At 42.1% G+C, this 15,099-nt stretch overlaps 1 protein-coding gene across 2 annotated transcripts in view; it reads right to left on the bottom strand.

Moving 5' to 3' along the window:
* Positions 1-1,853: 1,853 nt before the first annotated feature.
* CACNA1E (calcium voltage-gated channel subunit alpha1 E) overlaps positions 1,854-15,099 on the bottom strand; it is a 1,936,751-nt gene continuing 1,923,505 nt past the window's right edge. For both annotated transcript variants that reach the window (XM_086955515.1, XM_086955507.1), the window contains exon 48: positions 1,854-7,119. In XM_086955515.1, coding sequence (XP_086811641.1) covers positions 6,580-7,119 — 540 coding nt within the window. In that variant the 3' untranslated portion in view covers positions 1,854-6,579. The remainder of the gene's footprint in view (positions 7,120-15,099) is intronic.

The raw sequence follows: 15,099 nt of genomic DNA, 5'->3' as shown, positions 1-15,099 counted from the left end.
TTAGATTTTTTGGGCTGGAAGTGCTGTCATATGCCGACGACACTCAGAATATGGTTTCCCTCTCCCAGTCAGTGAGTTTCTCTGCACTTAACTTCAGGAATTGCATGGAGGCAGTCTCTCAGTGGATGGTCCTCAATTTCCTAAAGTTAAACAGTGAGAAAACCGAAGTCCTGATATTTGGGGGCAGTCAGGACATCTGGTCAAGTGACTGGTGGCCTTCGTCCATTGGTGCTTGTCCTCAGCCTTCAAAATCCGCCCGTATTCTGGGTGTGCTGAAAGACTCCATGCTCTCCTTTGACCTTCAGGTCAATAGGACGGTTTCCACCTGCTCTGGTGTCATCAGGATTCTGAGAAAGATCGCACACCACCTCTCCCCAGAAGCTCGAAAGCAGGTTACTATGGCTCTTGTCTCTTGCCCTTGGGCTAAGTTGCGCGTTACAAGATGCCATTCATTCATTCATTGTAGTGGTGGCAATAATGGGTACCAGTGGTAGTAGTGGTGGTGGCATTGGTGGTGGTGGTACCTGTGATGATAATGTTTGTAGTGGCATATGTTAGGTTTGTGTTATGATTGGTAGTCTATGTGGTGTGTAGTGATTGTTGTTTTAATGTTAGAATTGCTGTAGGTAGGGTGTTAATTGTACTTTTTTGTGTTGTTTTGATGGTGGTTTGATCTTCTGGTATTGCTAATAGGAGTTGAGTGGTAGTGGGGAGTGTGGTATTAACATTTACAACTCTCATAAGCTCCTAACTGCTTTTGTTTATCCAATCAGGCGGCCTGACCCCAAGATGGCCCCTTTGAGGTGACAAACAAAAAGCATTTAAGGCCATTTTAGGAGCAGATTCACACTCATGTCATGACAGAGCCATTCTTAAAATGCCTACTGAGGTAAAAAAAAAAAAGATAGATTTCTGTATACAATACATATATAAGACTGAGAATGTAATAAGCCAAACAGTGGAATTACTGAGTGATCTTTTTAAATGTTCAAAATATTCACTCACGAATTGAAATGCAACCACTGGACAGGAGATGGAATGATAAACCAAACAGCTAACAGTGTTCATATTGTCTCAATTCCGAAGAGGCCAGTATGACCCACAGCCCAATCTTCGTATATTAAAAGCAATAGGTATTGCAAGGAGCTGTGTTGTCAACTCAGAACTAAACATTTTAATTGGAGTGTGCGTATGAAGGATAGATTAATCAGTATTGTAGGTAAGACGTGATAAAACCTTGCAAAACTGAAGAAAAATTTGAGAAAGAGAGAAAGGGGAAAAGAGGTGTGAATATAAATTAGGAAAATTGGAATAAAACAGTAATTAGAAATGATAGTGAGAGAAGAGAGGGGACAGAAGGAAGTCAAACAGAAGTGTGATTCAGATGGAGAGAGAGCGAGAGAGAGAGAAATAAAGAGTTGGGAGGAAATAGTGAAATTAAAAAAGGAAGAAAGATGAAGTTATAAAATAGAATTTGCATGCTGAATAAGTCAAGAAGGTTAATAGAAATAGGAAAATAGAGAGGTAAGAAAAGGAAGAAGTAAAGAATGGGACTACCTGAAGCTAGCCACAATAATGGGGACGAAACTTGAAGGACGAGAGGGAAAGAAAGAAAAAGATTAAGAAAACCAGAAGCGAGTCAAGCAGGAAGAGATTTGAAGGAAAATGGAAGTAACTGAAAAATATAGTCATGGCAAATGAAAGGAAAAGAAATGAGGCACAATAGAGAATAAGATAGAGACAAGAAGGTGATGATGGATTTAGGGGGATGGAAGGAGTCAAAAGAAATGGAAGGACAAGAAAATATAGAAAAACGGTTCGAGGGAAACAGAGAGAATGAGCTAGAAGTTGGGAGTGATGGTGCAAGAAGGACTGCCAAAGGGAGAAGCACGATGGAGTCTGTGCAAAAAACATAAAAAGTGCTGAAAAGAGAGAAAAAGATAAATTATCAAAAGGGTATGCCAGTGAGGAATGTAAAAGTCAGAAAAGAATAAAAGTGAGATATAGAGAGATGGTAAAATTTAAAGAGACTGAAAGGGTACTTGACAAGCAAGTAGAGGACACAAGGCGGGTGTGAGAGAGACATTAACCTTAGTTATTTCCAAATGTGTGCACAGTTATACATGGTTTAAAAAACAAAAAATTATCCCAATACGAAACTTTAAAGCTGTCCCATCAAAAAGAATGTGTCTCTTTGATAAGACCAATGTGCCACAGATACTTTTTTTCCTTTAAAAGTTCACCGATGTACAATTTTAGCTAAATTTCTTACTCCTCTAACTTTCCTTGACAAAACATGTAAGATGTTTTCTTTTTGGGAGAATATGAACCTCTCTGAAATTACCTCAAACAACTCAGAATGTGTACTTAAAAATTACTTTTGAATCGACGTCCCCGAGTACTTTGCATCTCGGCAATGGATTTCAAAAGGTCGGCATTTGAAATGTGACTTAGCTAGTACTCTGGCTTGGGGAGATGGGTGTAAATCCGGAAATATTGTTCTTTCGAAATTAACTACGTTTTCTCAATATGGTTCTTGCTATGGATTCACTTTTGGAATGATGCTCTGCACCAAACAAGAACATTACAAATGCTTGTCTGTAGACATTTTATCTCTAAGAAGTTAGCCCTCTTGTGCAAGACACTGACATGCTCCTCAGTGTCCATGTCTAACATTTTCTGAATTCTGCCATGGCAAACTATCCGATGCTGAATAACTACTTCAGAGATTTTCACACTGTGCTTTTTTAAATTATTTTTCATAATTGTGTGTTATCTGTCATCTGTTTAGTAGCCTTATCTACTTTCACAAAAAGGTGGTCACTGATGGCAACCATGAATTTACATATTCATTTCTAACAAACCATGAGACAAATAGCATTATTTGTGTATAATCTTTCATTGTCTGGAATGAGTGGGCCACCAGACCTGGGATCTAGTTTAGAAAGTCTGGTACTCAAAGGAGGCGTTGAAGATGATGTTTGGCAAACTGGTTGACGACGAAGGCTCACAAATTATGGAAATTGACTTGTTTTTTGGTCAAAACTATTTTCAAAATGTCATGTTAGTCTAACATCAGTCCATCTCTTTTGCTGGCTAAGCCCATCCCTACGACCCAGCGTTTCCATGGCTTTTATCGTAGTCTTGTCACACTGCATGAACACTTTAATGTCATTGGATAAAATGAGGTCTCCTGTAAGGGCCTCCAGAGTCATCTGCTCATCTGTTGGCATAACACGTTTGACTGGTAAAGGCAATGAGCATGACTTACTAGTCAGAGGCAGTAGCCTGTGAAGCATTGGCTCACATACCAACAGTTGTAAAGACATATGGAGAGTTTGTTTGAATAAACTGATATGGCTTGGTCAGTGGGTTTGGTGGCTTCTGAGTCACAAAAAGGCAAAGTAAACGGATAATCTGGGGTTTACACCTTGCGTGCCTATTTACTAATACCTTTATCGATTAGCTTTTACAAAATAAAAAGCCAGCACCATCACAGTCCTGAGTACATTGGACTATGGTAATCTTCTGTAAATTTTCCTCTAAAAGAAATGCATTAAGTAAATTAAAGATGATATAAAGGAGCAAGTTCAAAATGGTAATTAGTTTAGTGAGACTTGACTAACTTCTTAACCTTATTACCCCCTACAGCCCTCCTTTTCAAAGTTCTTATTAAATGTTATATTAAAGGGACACGTTGTTAATATGTAGCAAAAGACTCTGCAATATTAATTATCACCGTCATATCAGTAACTTGTGTACTTCCTTTGATAATTGCTTAATTCCTTTTGCATGATTGTATCTAATTATTATGGGATGTGTTCTAAAATCTATTCAACAAAAAACAATTGATATTACCGAACTAGACCAAGTTGAACTAGCCATCACAGCCCTAAACCAAATATCATTGATAAAAACACCATTTAGACAGCCACCTCTGTGGAACACAAAGAAATGGCCTTATCTACACGAATAAACATCTAGTACTACTATCCGAATACAACCTGAAAATGAACACATTACCCCAAATAATGACTGGATATTTAAAAAGAATCTACTTCAGAGGAAAACTGTAAAAGCAAGGCCCCAGACAACTGGACCACCCAATTCCATGTTCAGATTATAAAAGGACCACCTCAAATTCCGAGAGTTAAACTGGTGGTAATATGTTAAGTCTTTAAGTGAATGAGACCCTTATATGCATTACCTGAATGTACTTGTCCTGTAACATACATCTCTCTACTCTAAATTACAAAAAGCCCTTCAAGCTCCCTGAAGCACCATCACAGTAGCATGCAATGGTGTGTATGAAACACCCTACATCAGGGGTATCCAGCTTTGGTACATTGGGCCAGAGCGCCAACAGGTTTACAAAACATCCACATGAGATACGTTCCCATAAAATTAATCTGAATAGGAATTATTTAGATTCAATTGTTATTCTAAAACTCTGCACTGGATTTATCCTTCACAGACAAATGATGGACCCCTATGCAATACACAAATAAATATATATTTGCATTATTTTTATAGATATACATGTCTCTTACCACCAGGTGGTAAATCTCTGATAACACTTTTGACAAATAGGAATTGAGGCACTAGGAATTGCCTTGAATCTGGCTGTTTGCCAAGAGGGGATGAGAGGATTAAGATTGAAGTGTCCTAGTGCCACAACCAACAATTTAGCTACACCATATCTCATCCATGTATAGTTAAGAGAAACACGAATGCCACCTACATTGTGACTGCATAATCCATTGTGCTGTATCCCCGCATAACATGGGTAGAACTACACATCTGGAATATCTGTGCTTCGTTGCCTAGTGCTGCATTTCGAAATGACATCATCAGCGATATTGACATTTTTACTATCACTCAAGCGGACAGAAGAAACAGGATTCCGCAAACATTCATAGCATATTCATTCAACAATGTATGGATCCAAACACAGCATTAATACTAAATGAATGTGGAGGCAACTATAATAAATCCAGTGATGTACGGGAGAAGCCTGGGCCTGAGGACTGAGTTTAGCCTGATCTTTGACTTATTTCGACTCCGACCTACCCGCCTTATAGAGGTTCACTAAGATGTGGCGGACTCTTCTTCACCTTAATGACCATTTAGATACAGTGGGATTCTAGGAGTATCTTGATTTACACCAAGGCCAAGGTCATTCTACTTCTACCTTCAAACTATAAGTCAACACTCCAAACACTCCACATACTGAGTGATTCTGCCTGAATTATGAGAATAAATATGCAAACAATCCAAACAATGCTGCAGTGAAGCAGCTGCATGAGCTAAGGAAAATGAAGAACTTCATGGTAGGTCTGGGAAGATCACATTCCCTTCAATGCCCCTCCAATTGGTGCAATCCTGTGGCTGCCTTAAGACCCTCAGAACTAGAACATTGTTCCAACTTTAAACAATATCAAACTACCACAACTTTGGGTTTCAAGGGAAACAAAACCACAAGGCCAACTGGCTCAATTTGACGGTAGAACCACTGTAAATTGATATAGTTTTAATCGTCATCTGCTTGATTTGGCAAAAGAGGAATGAAGACAATATTAATAAATTGAAGAAATCATAAATGTTGATTTTTGCCAGGGCACTGGTAGCGTATACAGCTCTTTGAAATCGAGCGCTGTTTGCTCATACGTGAGCATTGGCATTTACAGAGACAGTTTATTAGAAAAAACAATACCCGAGTGGGTGAGCCTCACACGCCTCAGTTACAAATATATACATAGAGCAAGAGGAGCGAGATGCAGAAGATCTCACAGTGGCAACGTAACTGCATGTATGGCAATAAAAGTCAGAACCTGAGTGAGAACTCTGCAGTTTCCTCTCCCCGGCACCAGGCTCTTCCTGGTGTAGGGCAGCTTCGATAGGGAGCCACTGTCCAGCAGCTTTCTTTCAGGAGCACACTAGTTGTATTTACGCAAATCCTTCTGATGCTCTCTTCCCATCCAGCCAAGTGCTGAGCCAACATAACTTCACTGCTACTTCTTGGTACAGTTTTGGCACACGTTGGAATGAAAATAATTTTTAAACAGTCTAGGGAAACATTTTGGTTGAGCCCCAGGATGACACCCCCTCCTCTAGCTCTGCCCCTTAATTTCTTGCCAAATTCCTCCTGAGTTCATTACTTCTCTAATTATCTGTGATTGCTGCCCTTCCTCACCTCACACTTCCATCCTCCGCACAGCACAGTCCCAGGATCATTGGCCAATGGCCCCTTCAAATGGGAACCTTCTGAGGAGGAGTTGCCCAGATTCCCATTTGGTAGGAATTTGGAAAAACCAAGATCCTATTCATCTAATTCAGTAATTATTTCTGCATTTCGGTGTCCAACTGTGGCTTTTTGACCCTGACCAGACTATCTTCCTGTGAAAACTTGATGACCACTGTTCGTGCAAAAAAGTCAAAGATGCCTCTCTTTTAGAATGTAGAGACTGTTTATATCTCTGCAGTTTTCTTTTTGCACTGGGCCTTTTGTTTCAACCTCTGATTTCTGTTGGATTGTCCCAGACTTTGAGCAGAGCATGCATCGGACGGGGGCAGTAGCCTCTAGCACTTGTCATCTTCATCTGTATCGCTCAGTACACCACAGCCAGACCCGGACATCATCTGAGCGGCACCTCCTCTCCGCCTTCGCCGGTAGTGGCCGTTGGGCAGATGCCAACCATGTCGCATAGGGTTTGCTGATCCGATGGTGTTGGCTCTGCCCAGGCTTGTGGCTACAGCTGCCTCGAAGGTGAGTGTCTCCTCTTCTTCCCCACCACAGTCCGACCCCTGTAGCTCATCCTGGAGGGCAAGGAAAGGCTCTGATATATAGTGCGAGGGAGTAGAATGCCGACTGACCTTCCCTTGCAGTGAGCTTGTAGATCCAGTTAGACCTGTGTCATCGAGATCCAGAACCTTGTCGGGAAGGGGAGACCCATCCTCATTGCCACTCAATGTGGGTGAGGTGTTGCCGGGACGCCGCACCATGGAAGCATACGAGATGAGTGGCCGAGGTTTTGGGGGTACTGGAGGGAGCTGCCGTCGACCTCTTCTTGGAGTGCTAGTGTCCGAAGGTATAGAGCTTTCACTCAAGGAGCTGGTACCCTGCAAAGAAAAAGACAGAACCAATTATTTACTTAGCACTAATGTCCAAAGTCAAAGTCAAAGTCAAAAGCCAGCTTTATTCGATTAGTTAAAATCATAAAAGCAACAATACAATACAATTTATAAAAATTTAAAAAGGTTATTTTACATATCGTGTAATTCATATAGTTAAAACAATAAAATAATCAGTCGCAGTGATATGTAGATCCAGTCAATAATTTATAAGTTGGTACAAAAACAATACATTCGCAATGTAATCATAAGAAGAATAGTTGATTAAGAAATATTAACAGAGTCTGCACTATGGTAAGGGCGCCCTTCCAAGTCCTTCGGGGATAGCTTCCTGGTTTTCGTGCGCATAGCTGCGACCAAAAAGCTAGCAACCCCGAAGATTATCTTGGTGCTCCCTAATAACTGTAAATAAAGTAATGCTGGGCGTACATGCATAAAGCCTGCTTCCCTTAGAATAGGGACCAAGTACAGTTTTCTACTCTTCTTGAAGTGTTCTCAGAACATTACAAAGTGTATAAGGGACTGCTCTGAAAAGTTATCGCAACTGCATGGAATTGACTCATCTGGCACCCCCCATACAGGGAAGACTCCTAAAGAGTACTGGATGATGTTGAACCTAAATCTAATAAGGAGATGTCGGTGGTATGGGCGGCTTACAATTGTTAGGTAGGGTTCAATCGAGGGCGTAGTCAGGAGGAGGAAATTTGCTCTAGCTCTAGGTTTGATCAACTCCTCGCTCTCCCGCTTTATCGATGCCCTCCTCAGGAAATTCTCCTTGATCCATTTCACGTCCCCCTTGCAAATTGTATTAGGGTGGCTAAAGAGGTTGGGCCTACCAAGACTATCCAGGGCGCCCTTCACATAAGCCATCCAAGGGATCTTTAAAACATTATCCAGCGCCATGCAATCCCTAAGAATAATGTGGTTAAGCCTAATTTCGTTATTCAGCCAGATTTTGGCCCAACACACCAATGGTGCCAAGAGAAGCTGGTCAGTGATAAAACCCAAGCCTAGCTCTGTGTGTAGGGAAAAAACTGGAGTGGATTGTGAAACACTTAGTAGGGTTCTAAGAAACTGGTTTTCCACAATCTGCAAATCACCAGTTAAGTAGTGACCCCACAGTGCTGCGCCATAGGTGGCTATGGATAGGCATTTCGTTTTATACACTTTCAGTAGTGCCTCCATTGGTCGTGAGCCTAGTCGCTTTGCAAAGCTTAGCAAGGCTGAGGTTGAACGGGTTACGGCAAGTGACTTGGCGCACACCTGCGGTTTCCATGAGCCCTTCTCCTCAAAGATCACACCCAGATAGGTGAAGACCTGTACCCTTGAGACCCCCTCACCACAGCAGGTAAAACGTTTTAGTTTTTTCGGCCTTTGCCGTCTCCCGGCCACCATGACATGAGATTTTTTATTATTGATCAGGAGGTCAAGATTCGCCATAAAGTCACCAAACGCGTCCAGACGTTTTTGTAGCCCCACTCCCGTAGGGGCTAGGAGGACCGCGTCATCTGCGTATAGCAGAACAGGCACTGCGGAACCCCCCACGTACGGGATGTCAGGTGTGGATCCCTCCAGGGCTTTATCCAGAGAATTAATGTATAAAGTGAACAAGAGTGGGGCTAAAATACAGCCTTGCCTCACACCTCTTCTGGATTTAAAAGGTCTGGTGGTATTACCTTCCTGGGTTATTCTGATGGATGATGATAAGTCTTCATGAAGTGCCGCCAAGAAATCTATAAGAGGAGGCTCAAACCCTATCCCAGCTAAAATGGCCCATAACTTGGTCCTATTGACCAAGTCAAAGGCCGAAGAAAGGTCCATAAATGCAAGGTATAAGTGACCCTCCTTCGCCACAGTATACTTGCTAACCAGCATATGTAAATTCAGGCACTGGTCAATTGTGCCCCGTTTCTCACGGAAGCCGTACTGGAGTTCCGAGAGCACCCCCTTCTCTTTAGTGATGTTGCTCAATCTAGTTAAGATAACTCTGCCAAGAATCTTGACAGCGGAGTCAATTAGCGATATCGGCCTGTAGCAGGCCGGATCGTTTCTTGACCCCTTCTTATATATTGGGACAATAGTTGAGGTGGCCCAAGATTCAGGGAACCCCGCTATAACCGTTGCATTAAAAACGTTAGTGAGTATTTTAGCCCAAAAGAGTGGACTTGAGCTATATAAGTCTGCCGGAACACCGTCGGGTCCTGGAGCCTTGTGTTTGGTCATCTCAACTATTGCCTTGTTGACCTCCAATTCAGTAAAAACAACAGGGGGGGCTTCTGTCATGGGCTGGTGGGATCTACTGGGTGCTGGAAGCATATCACTATTATAAATCTTACTAAAATGATCAACCCATTGATCTTCAGAAATTACACAATCCATAACAGTGTTAGTTGATGTAAAAAAATAAGGATGGTTGATGACCATCCAAAATTTGGAGCTGTCCTTCAAGACATTGGCCAATATTAGACTATCCCAAGCCTCACTTTTTATTGACTTTTTCCGCTTCTCAGTTGCCTGTCTATATTTTTTCCTAAGCCCTGCCACAAGGTCTTTATTTCACTAATGTCCAATGAGTGCATGTGTTGCTCAAACTGTCTATTTAAGAAAATCCCCTACCATACACTCAATCTTTGTTCTTTTGCCCAGAGATAGAACATGGAAATACTAATAAAAAAGCGTAGCTATAGTAGACAGCAATACACAATGATACAGCAATTTAGACTGTGAAGTCCAGATGGACCATCAAATGATTAGATGAGGAGCTAGTAGAAAATTCAAGACAAGTGAGGAATATATTGCATGTTTGATGTCTAAAATGGGAGAAGAAAGCGGAAAAGAGTCAAGATTGGCACATCTCCTTTTGTGGGACACGTAATCAACTGAATGAGTAAGCTACTTATCTTTGGTAATGCTCTTTCGGGTGAATCTAACTGCAGATTCCTCATCTTTCAAATATCCTAAGGTTCCTGACTGGATCTCGATACTCAAAAGAAGTGCTCCTGAGCATTAGTAGGTGGCACCATCCGACTCTTTGTTGAGATCGTTCTGCTCAAGAAGAGACCAATGGAGCCTCATATAAATTCCACCCATGTTCTCTGATGTCAGTTTCTTTCATTTACTTCTCTGTGTCCTCAGATGTGAAGCCCATCAGCGACTCAAAATAACCAGTGTACAGATTCCTAAATTTGGATCTTTTTAGGTAGAAGGTCAAATCACAGAATGTTGAGGTGGGGGGTCACTGAAGAATCTATTTAGACAGAGATTCCACAGGAAAGAGCATTACCGAAGGTAAGTAACATGATACTTTTAACTGCACATTCCTCACCTTGTTCAGAGATACCAAATCAGTACCTCCAAGTGGTAGATCTGTGGAATGGCTATGACTAAAATGTCCCAGAGGACCTAGAGGGCAAAATGCCCAGCTCGAATGACTTGGCTGTTGTGCTAGTATTTCTTTATGTATGTGTGCACTGCTGACATGAAGCTGTCTGACATATATCCAGAACAGGCAATCGCATTGGCCCTGCAAATCTTTTAGACGCTGATTCTTAGCCACTCTACAGCAGATTTTAATGCAGAGGACCATCTAATAAGAGATAGTCTATTTCTGTATCATTTTGTCCTTCGTCACCCCAGAGAACCCCACAAAGAGATGATCGTCTGCTCCTATGTAACTTGGTGCAATCAGTGTAAACGTCTTAGGGTCCAGGTGATGGAGTCTCTCTTCCTCTTTTTTTTAGGGGGTGCTACAAAAGCACACGCTGACTCCCACAACGCAGACACGCGTGCGAACGAAGCCCGGACCAAGGGTGGGCCCGTCTGAGCCCGTCCGAGACTGATCGAGGCTGGACCATATCACCAACACCTTACTCTGGCAATGGACCTTCTCTTACACACATCTTAAAGGTACAGTGTCTTAAACAAATAGTATCATAGCCTGTAGGGTCAGGCCAGTGATATAGCGCCATTTTGTTTGAACAATTGTAGGGGTGCATCATATCTGCCCGTAGTCAGCACCCGCATATTTAGAGGATTGCATTAATGCGTGATTTTAGAAATGTAGGATTAATCGCGAATGTTGCAATATGTAGAATTATGCTCATATCATTTGCAGATTAATGTAGTGGTAGTTAAGAGAATTTTGCCTTAAGCAACTAAGAATTATTTGCTTTGTGTGTAAAATGTGCATTAGGATTGAACGTGCCATATTAAAGTTGCACGTGTAGGCTATGTAATAAGAATCGTGATGTTTTAACATGAGAATGATGCTTGCTAATGTGAAATGTAATGTTAGGATTGATTAACGAAATGCTTATGTTGTTGTATTAGAAATGCATTTAAAGGAGTAAAGGCCTGAGACATGAAAGCGCCAACAGAGTTCTAACTGTGGGTTTCCTAGCATGACTAGAATTGTCGAGTTGGAAATGTACCTTGGGAAAGAAGCTCCTGTTTGCAGTTGAATTTCGAATTGTAACTTAGAGAGGTCGGAGGGATTGTTTCTCATGCATTTCTTTTGCAGGTGCAAGGCCATGTAGCTCGTTAGGTAGAATGAGACATTGTTTAGAAGTTAGACTGGTGGGATTAGAGACGAAGGGAGTGCGCTGGTATGCACGGTTGCAACTTTTGGCAGAGAAGGTGCCTGGGACTCAAGGACACAGCAACAGTTTCTAGAAGAAGAAGGATTGACGCTGGAAAAGTATGAGGGGCTGCACCTGCCAGAAGGAGGTGTGACATGGGCGTATCCATTGTTTTAGGGATTTTGTATTAGGGAAAGTGGCCCGAGGATGGAGAGTCAGTTGCTATTGAAGATAGTCTTAGGGTCAGTTGGACTTAGACTGGGTCCTGTCTAAGGCAGTCCATTTGGATGTGCAGTTAGACATGGGTCTCAATTTGGTCTAGGCAGGAGAAACTAAGGAGCATCTTAGAACGAGCTGGGTAGTTTAGGCTACTTACCTGGAAGGTGAATGCGCTTCTTAGGGAGCCTTCACAACTGACACCTTTTTCTCTTACCTGGGAGGTATGTTAAGTACGGATGTCACTTTAGAATTAGTGTAGGACCTGCCTGATGCTCCTTGAATTAACTTTGCTCTTTATTTTGAGTCGTCTGAGACTCCTGCGTAGGATTATGTTGGTATTAGTGCCAGTTTATTTCTTGAACCTCTTGCTGACATGCTTGTACGTGCAGTTGTTTTTGGCTTTGTAATACATTTTTAAATCTTTGGAGTCAGTGGTCCTCTAGATTAAAATGTGTTGATTTTGGGAACCTGTCAAGAGGGTATGAAATTGAAAGAACTTCCTTCACACTTCTATGCAGAATAAAAGGTCCTGTCGGCCGGGGATTCCATAGATTGGTAAGGTGAAAATCTAGACGAGAATCCCAGCATCATCACCAGTATGAGTAGGCTAAGGCCTGGAAATGGGCAGGGGGTCGTGGGGACATTGGATGCATTTTTGCTAAGGGCTGTGTCGGTAGTCATGCACCAAATTGAATTAACTGAGCAGAGACTTTCCCTTGAATCTGTGATGAATATTGATAATAGATCCGAACCTATGGCCCTAGCTCCTATTGCCCCTGCTTCATATTCAACTTTGGGAGACCCTGCACCCCAAAACATCAGTTTATCCATAACAGTCCAAGACTCTGAAATTATGAAAACTCACACAATACGGAATAGTGATGATACTTCAGGTGCATTGAGTAAGCCAAACGTGGTCACCAGGGCCAAAAAGCCAAATCCAAAAACAAATATGTGAACAATTCTGCACCACCCCCAAAGAAAAGAAAAGGCCAAGCCGTGGGTAAACAACACCTATCACTACCCAAACTTTGCAGGAATAAATATACTGACAAAGAGCTCATCCATGAGTCAAATTTTGCCAATGCTGAGACTGTTTCGGGGGGGGGGGGGGGGGGGGGGTGTCGATTTCCATAGAGGCTAACTTTTGGAAAAAAGCTCGTAACTACAGTAGCAGTTCTTCTAGATCCATTGACTCAAAGGCTCTCGGCTATTGAAACCAGATTGTTGGACATCGAAAGATCTACGACAAATAATAGTCAAAATATTGCTGAATGTATTGGGGGGTGAATAATGTTATGAATAGGAACATGGATAAAAATATAACTACTAATACTATGGATAACCAGAATAGTTTGTTATGCACAAGGGGGAGGGACTGTTACAGCATAGAGTGGAAGGCTCTTTACATGTAAATGACTTGGCCCTCAACCATGCCTGGGTAGAAAATGTTCCAAGTGATAACCATCCAGGGAATGAAAGACATCACATCTCAAGTCGAATTGGAGGAAAATTAAAAACCTTTGAGGGTGCACATGCAAACCTCCATTTACCTCCGGAAGCTACCCCATATACGGTTGTATTAGCTAATGTTCCTCCATTGCCGCCCGGCTCTTTTGAGCACGGGTCTTCATTGAGGCAAATGTCTCTTCATTTTTTGGGTGAGAAGACCTGGATGGATGACTCATTGTTCACTGAATTTAAAATGGTACGACGGATTGGGTGGGTTGGGGAATCCACCAAGGAATTTCCAGGGTACTGTATTGTTTTATCCTTTAGATACCCTGGCTTAGTTAAACTATTTTGGAAAGGTTTAACACCTGGATCTTGTCCTCGAGGGGAGTCTTTATTCTACCAGCCCACGGAATTTCCAGGGTACTGTATTGTTTTATCCTTTAGATACCCTGGCTTAGTTAAACTATTTTGGAAAGGTTTAACACCTGGTTCTTGTCCTCGAGGGGAGTCTTTATTCTACCAGCCACCGAGAGATCTGGGGTCTGACATAGAAAGGGTGAGACCCAGACAAATTAATCAACATCCTATATACCCCATGGTATCACTCAACCCGGTATGAGCAATTGAGTGGCATTGGAGATATAGACTGACTGGTATCAAACATTGAGTGGTTTGGAGAAATTGGAAATTACAAATAGCAACCTAAAGATAGCCCCTGATCCCCCTAATGGTTTGGTGGCTTGCTCTCATGTAACTGATCAAGTAGATATTTTTTACCTATCACAATCAGTCTTAGTAGGGGGTGAGAGGCACAATGGGGATTCAAGTACTTTGTTAGCAATACCGCCCAACGCTGACATGGCGGTGGGGAGGCAGATGTACTTTCTCAAAATGCACATGTACTAAGAATGGTCTCATGGAACACCGCGGGCATTAGATCAAGAATCTTAGATGAGGCCTGGCTGTCATATTCTAAGATGTTTGACATTATCTGCCTCCAAGAAACATGGAGCTGGGATGAGGTGGTTATTGATGGTTTCTGTTCATTTAATGTCCAGGCAATTCCGTCTGTTGCAGGGAGGGCAAAGGGTGGCTTAGAGACCCTGATCTATGTAAAATTTGAGTAGATAAAGACAGAGAAGCATGTGTTGTGCTGAAAAGGTGTGCTGTACCAGTTCCAAATGCTTAAAAATGTTGTATTGTGTTTTGTCTATGCCTAATTTGTAACCAAGAACTTTTTTAACTCTCCAAACCCCCCTGCCCTGAACACCAACATCAATTGAACATACCCTGTACCGCCCTCCATCCACATCAACCCAAAAATTAGGTTGTGATACCCCTCCCCTTAAAATTGGTAACTGGGAATTATCCAGCGGAGCAATGGAAACACCAAACTGACTACCCGCCAATTATGTTGGGTGTCCGAGCTTTGTGAACTGTCTGGGCCTCCCAATCCAAGCAAATCTAGAAGAGAAACATGCACATGCAGGCAGGAGTAACGAAATGAAAACAGTGTGATTTTTGTGGAATATCATCATTAGCTAGGATATACGTAGCATGTCTGTAGACCAACCGGCATCTCCAGACTGCAGCGACAAGATGCATCAGCTATAGGAGACTATGGAACACAACAGATTATCAGACATTGTCGATTAGCTATGCCTCGGCTGAGAAGCGTGGCGAGATCGCAGGAGACTGGGTAGGTTTGGACTTTTGT

Source organism: Lissotriton vulgaris, chromosome 1_1 (genome assembly GCF_964263255.1).
Source record: "Lissotriton vulgaris chromosome 1_1, aLisVul1.2, whole genome shotgun sequence".
In the NCBI taxonomy this organism is placed as follows: Eukaryota; Metazoa; Chordata; class Amphibia; order Caudata; family Salamandridae; genus Lissotriton; species Lissotriton vulgaris.
This window is presented reverse-complemented; position numbering and strand designations above follow the sequence as displayed.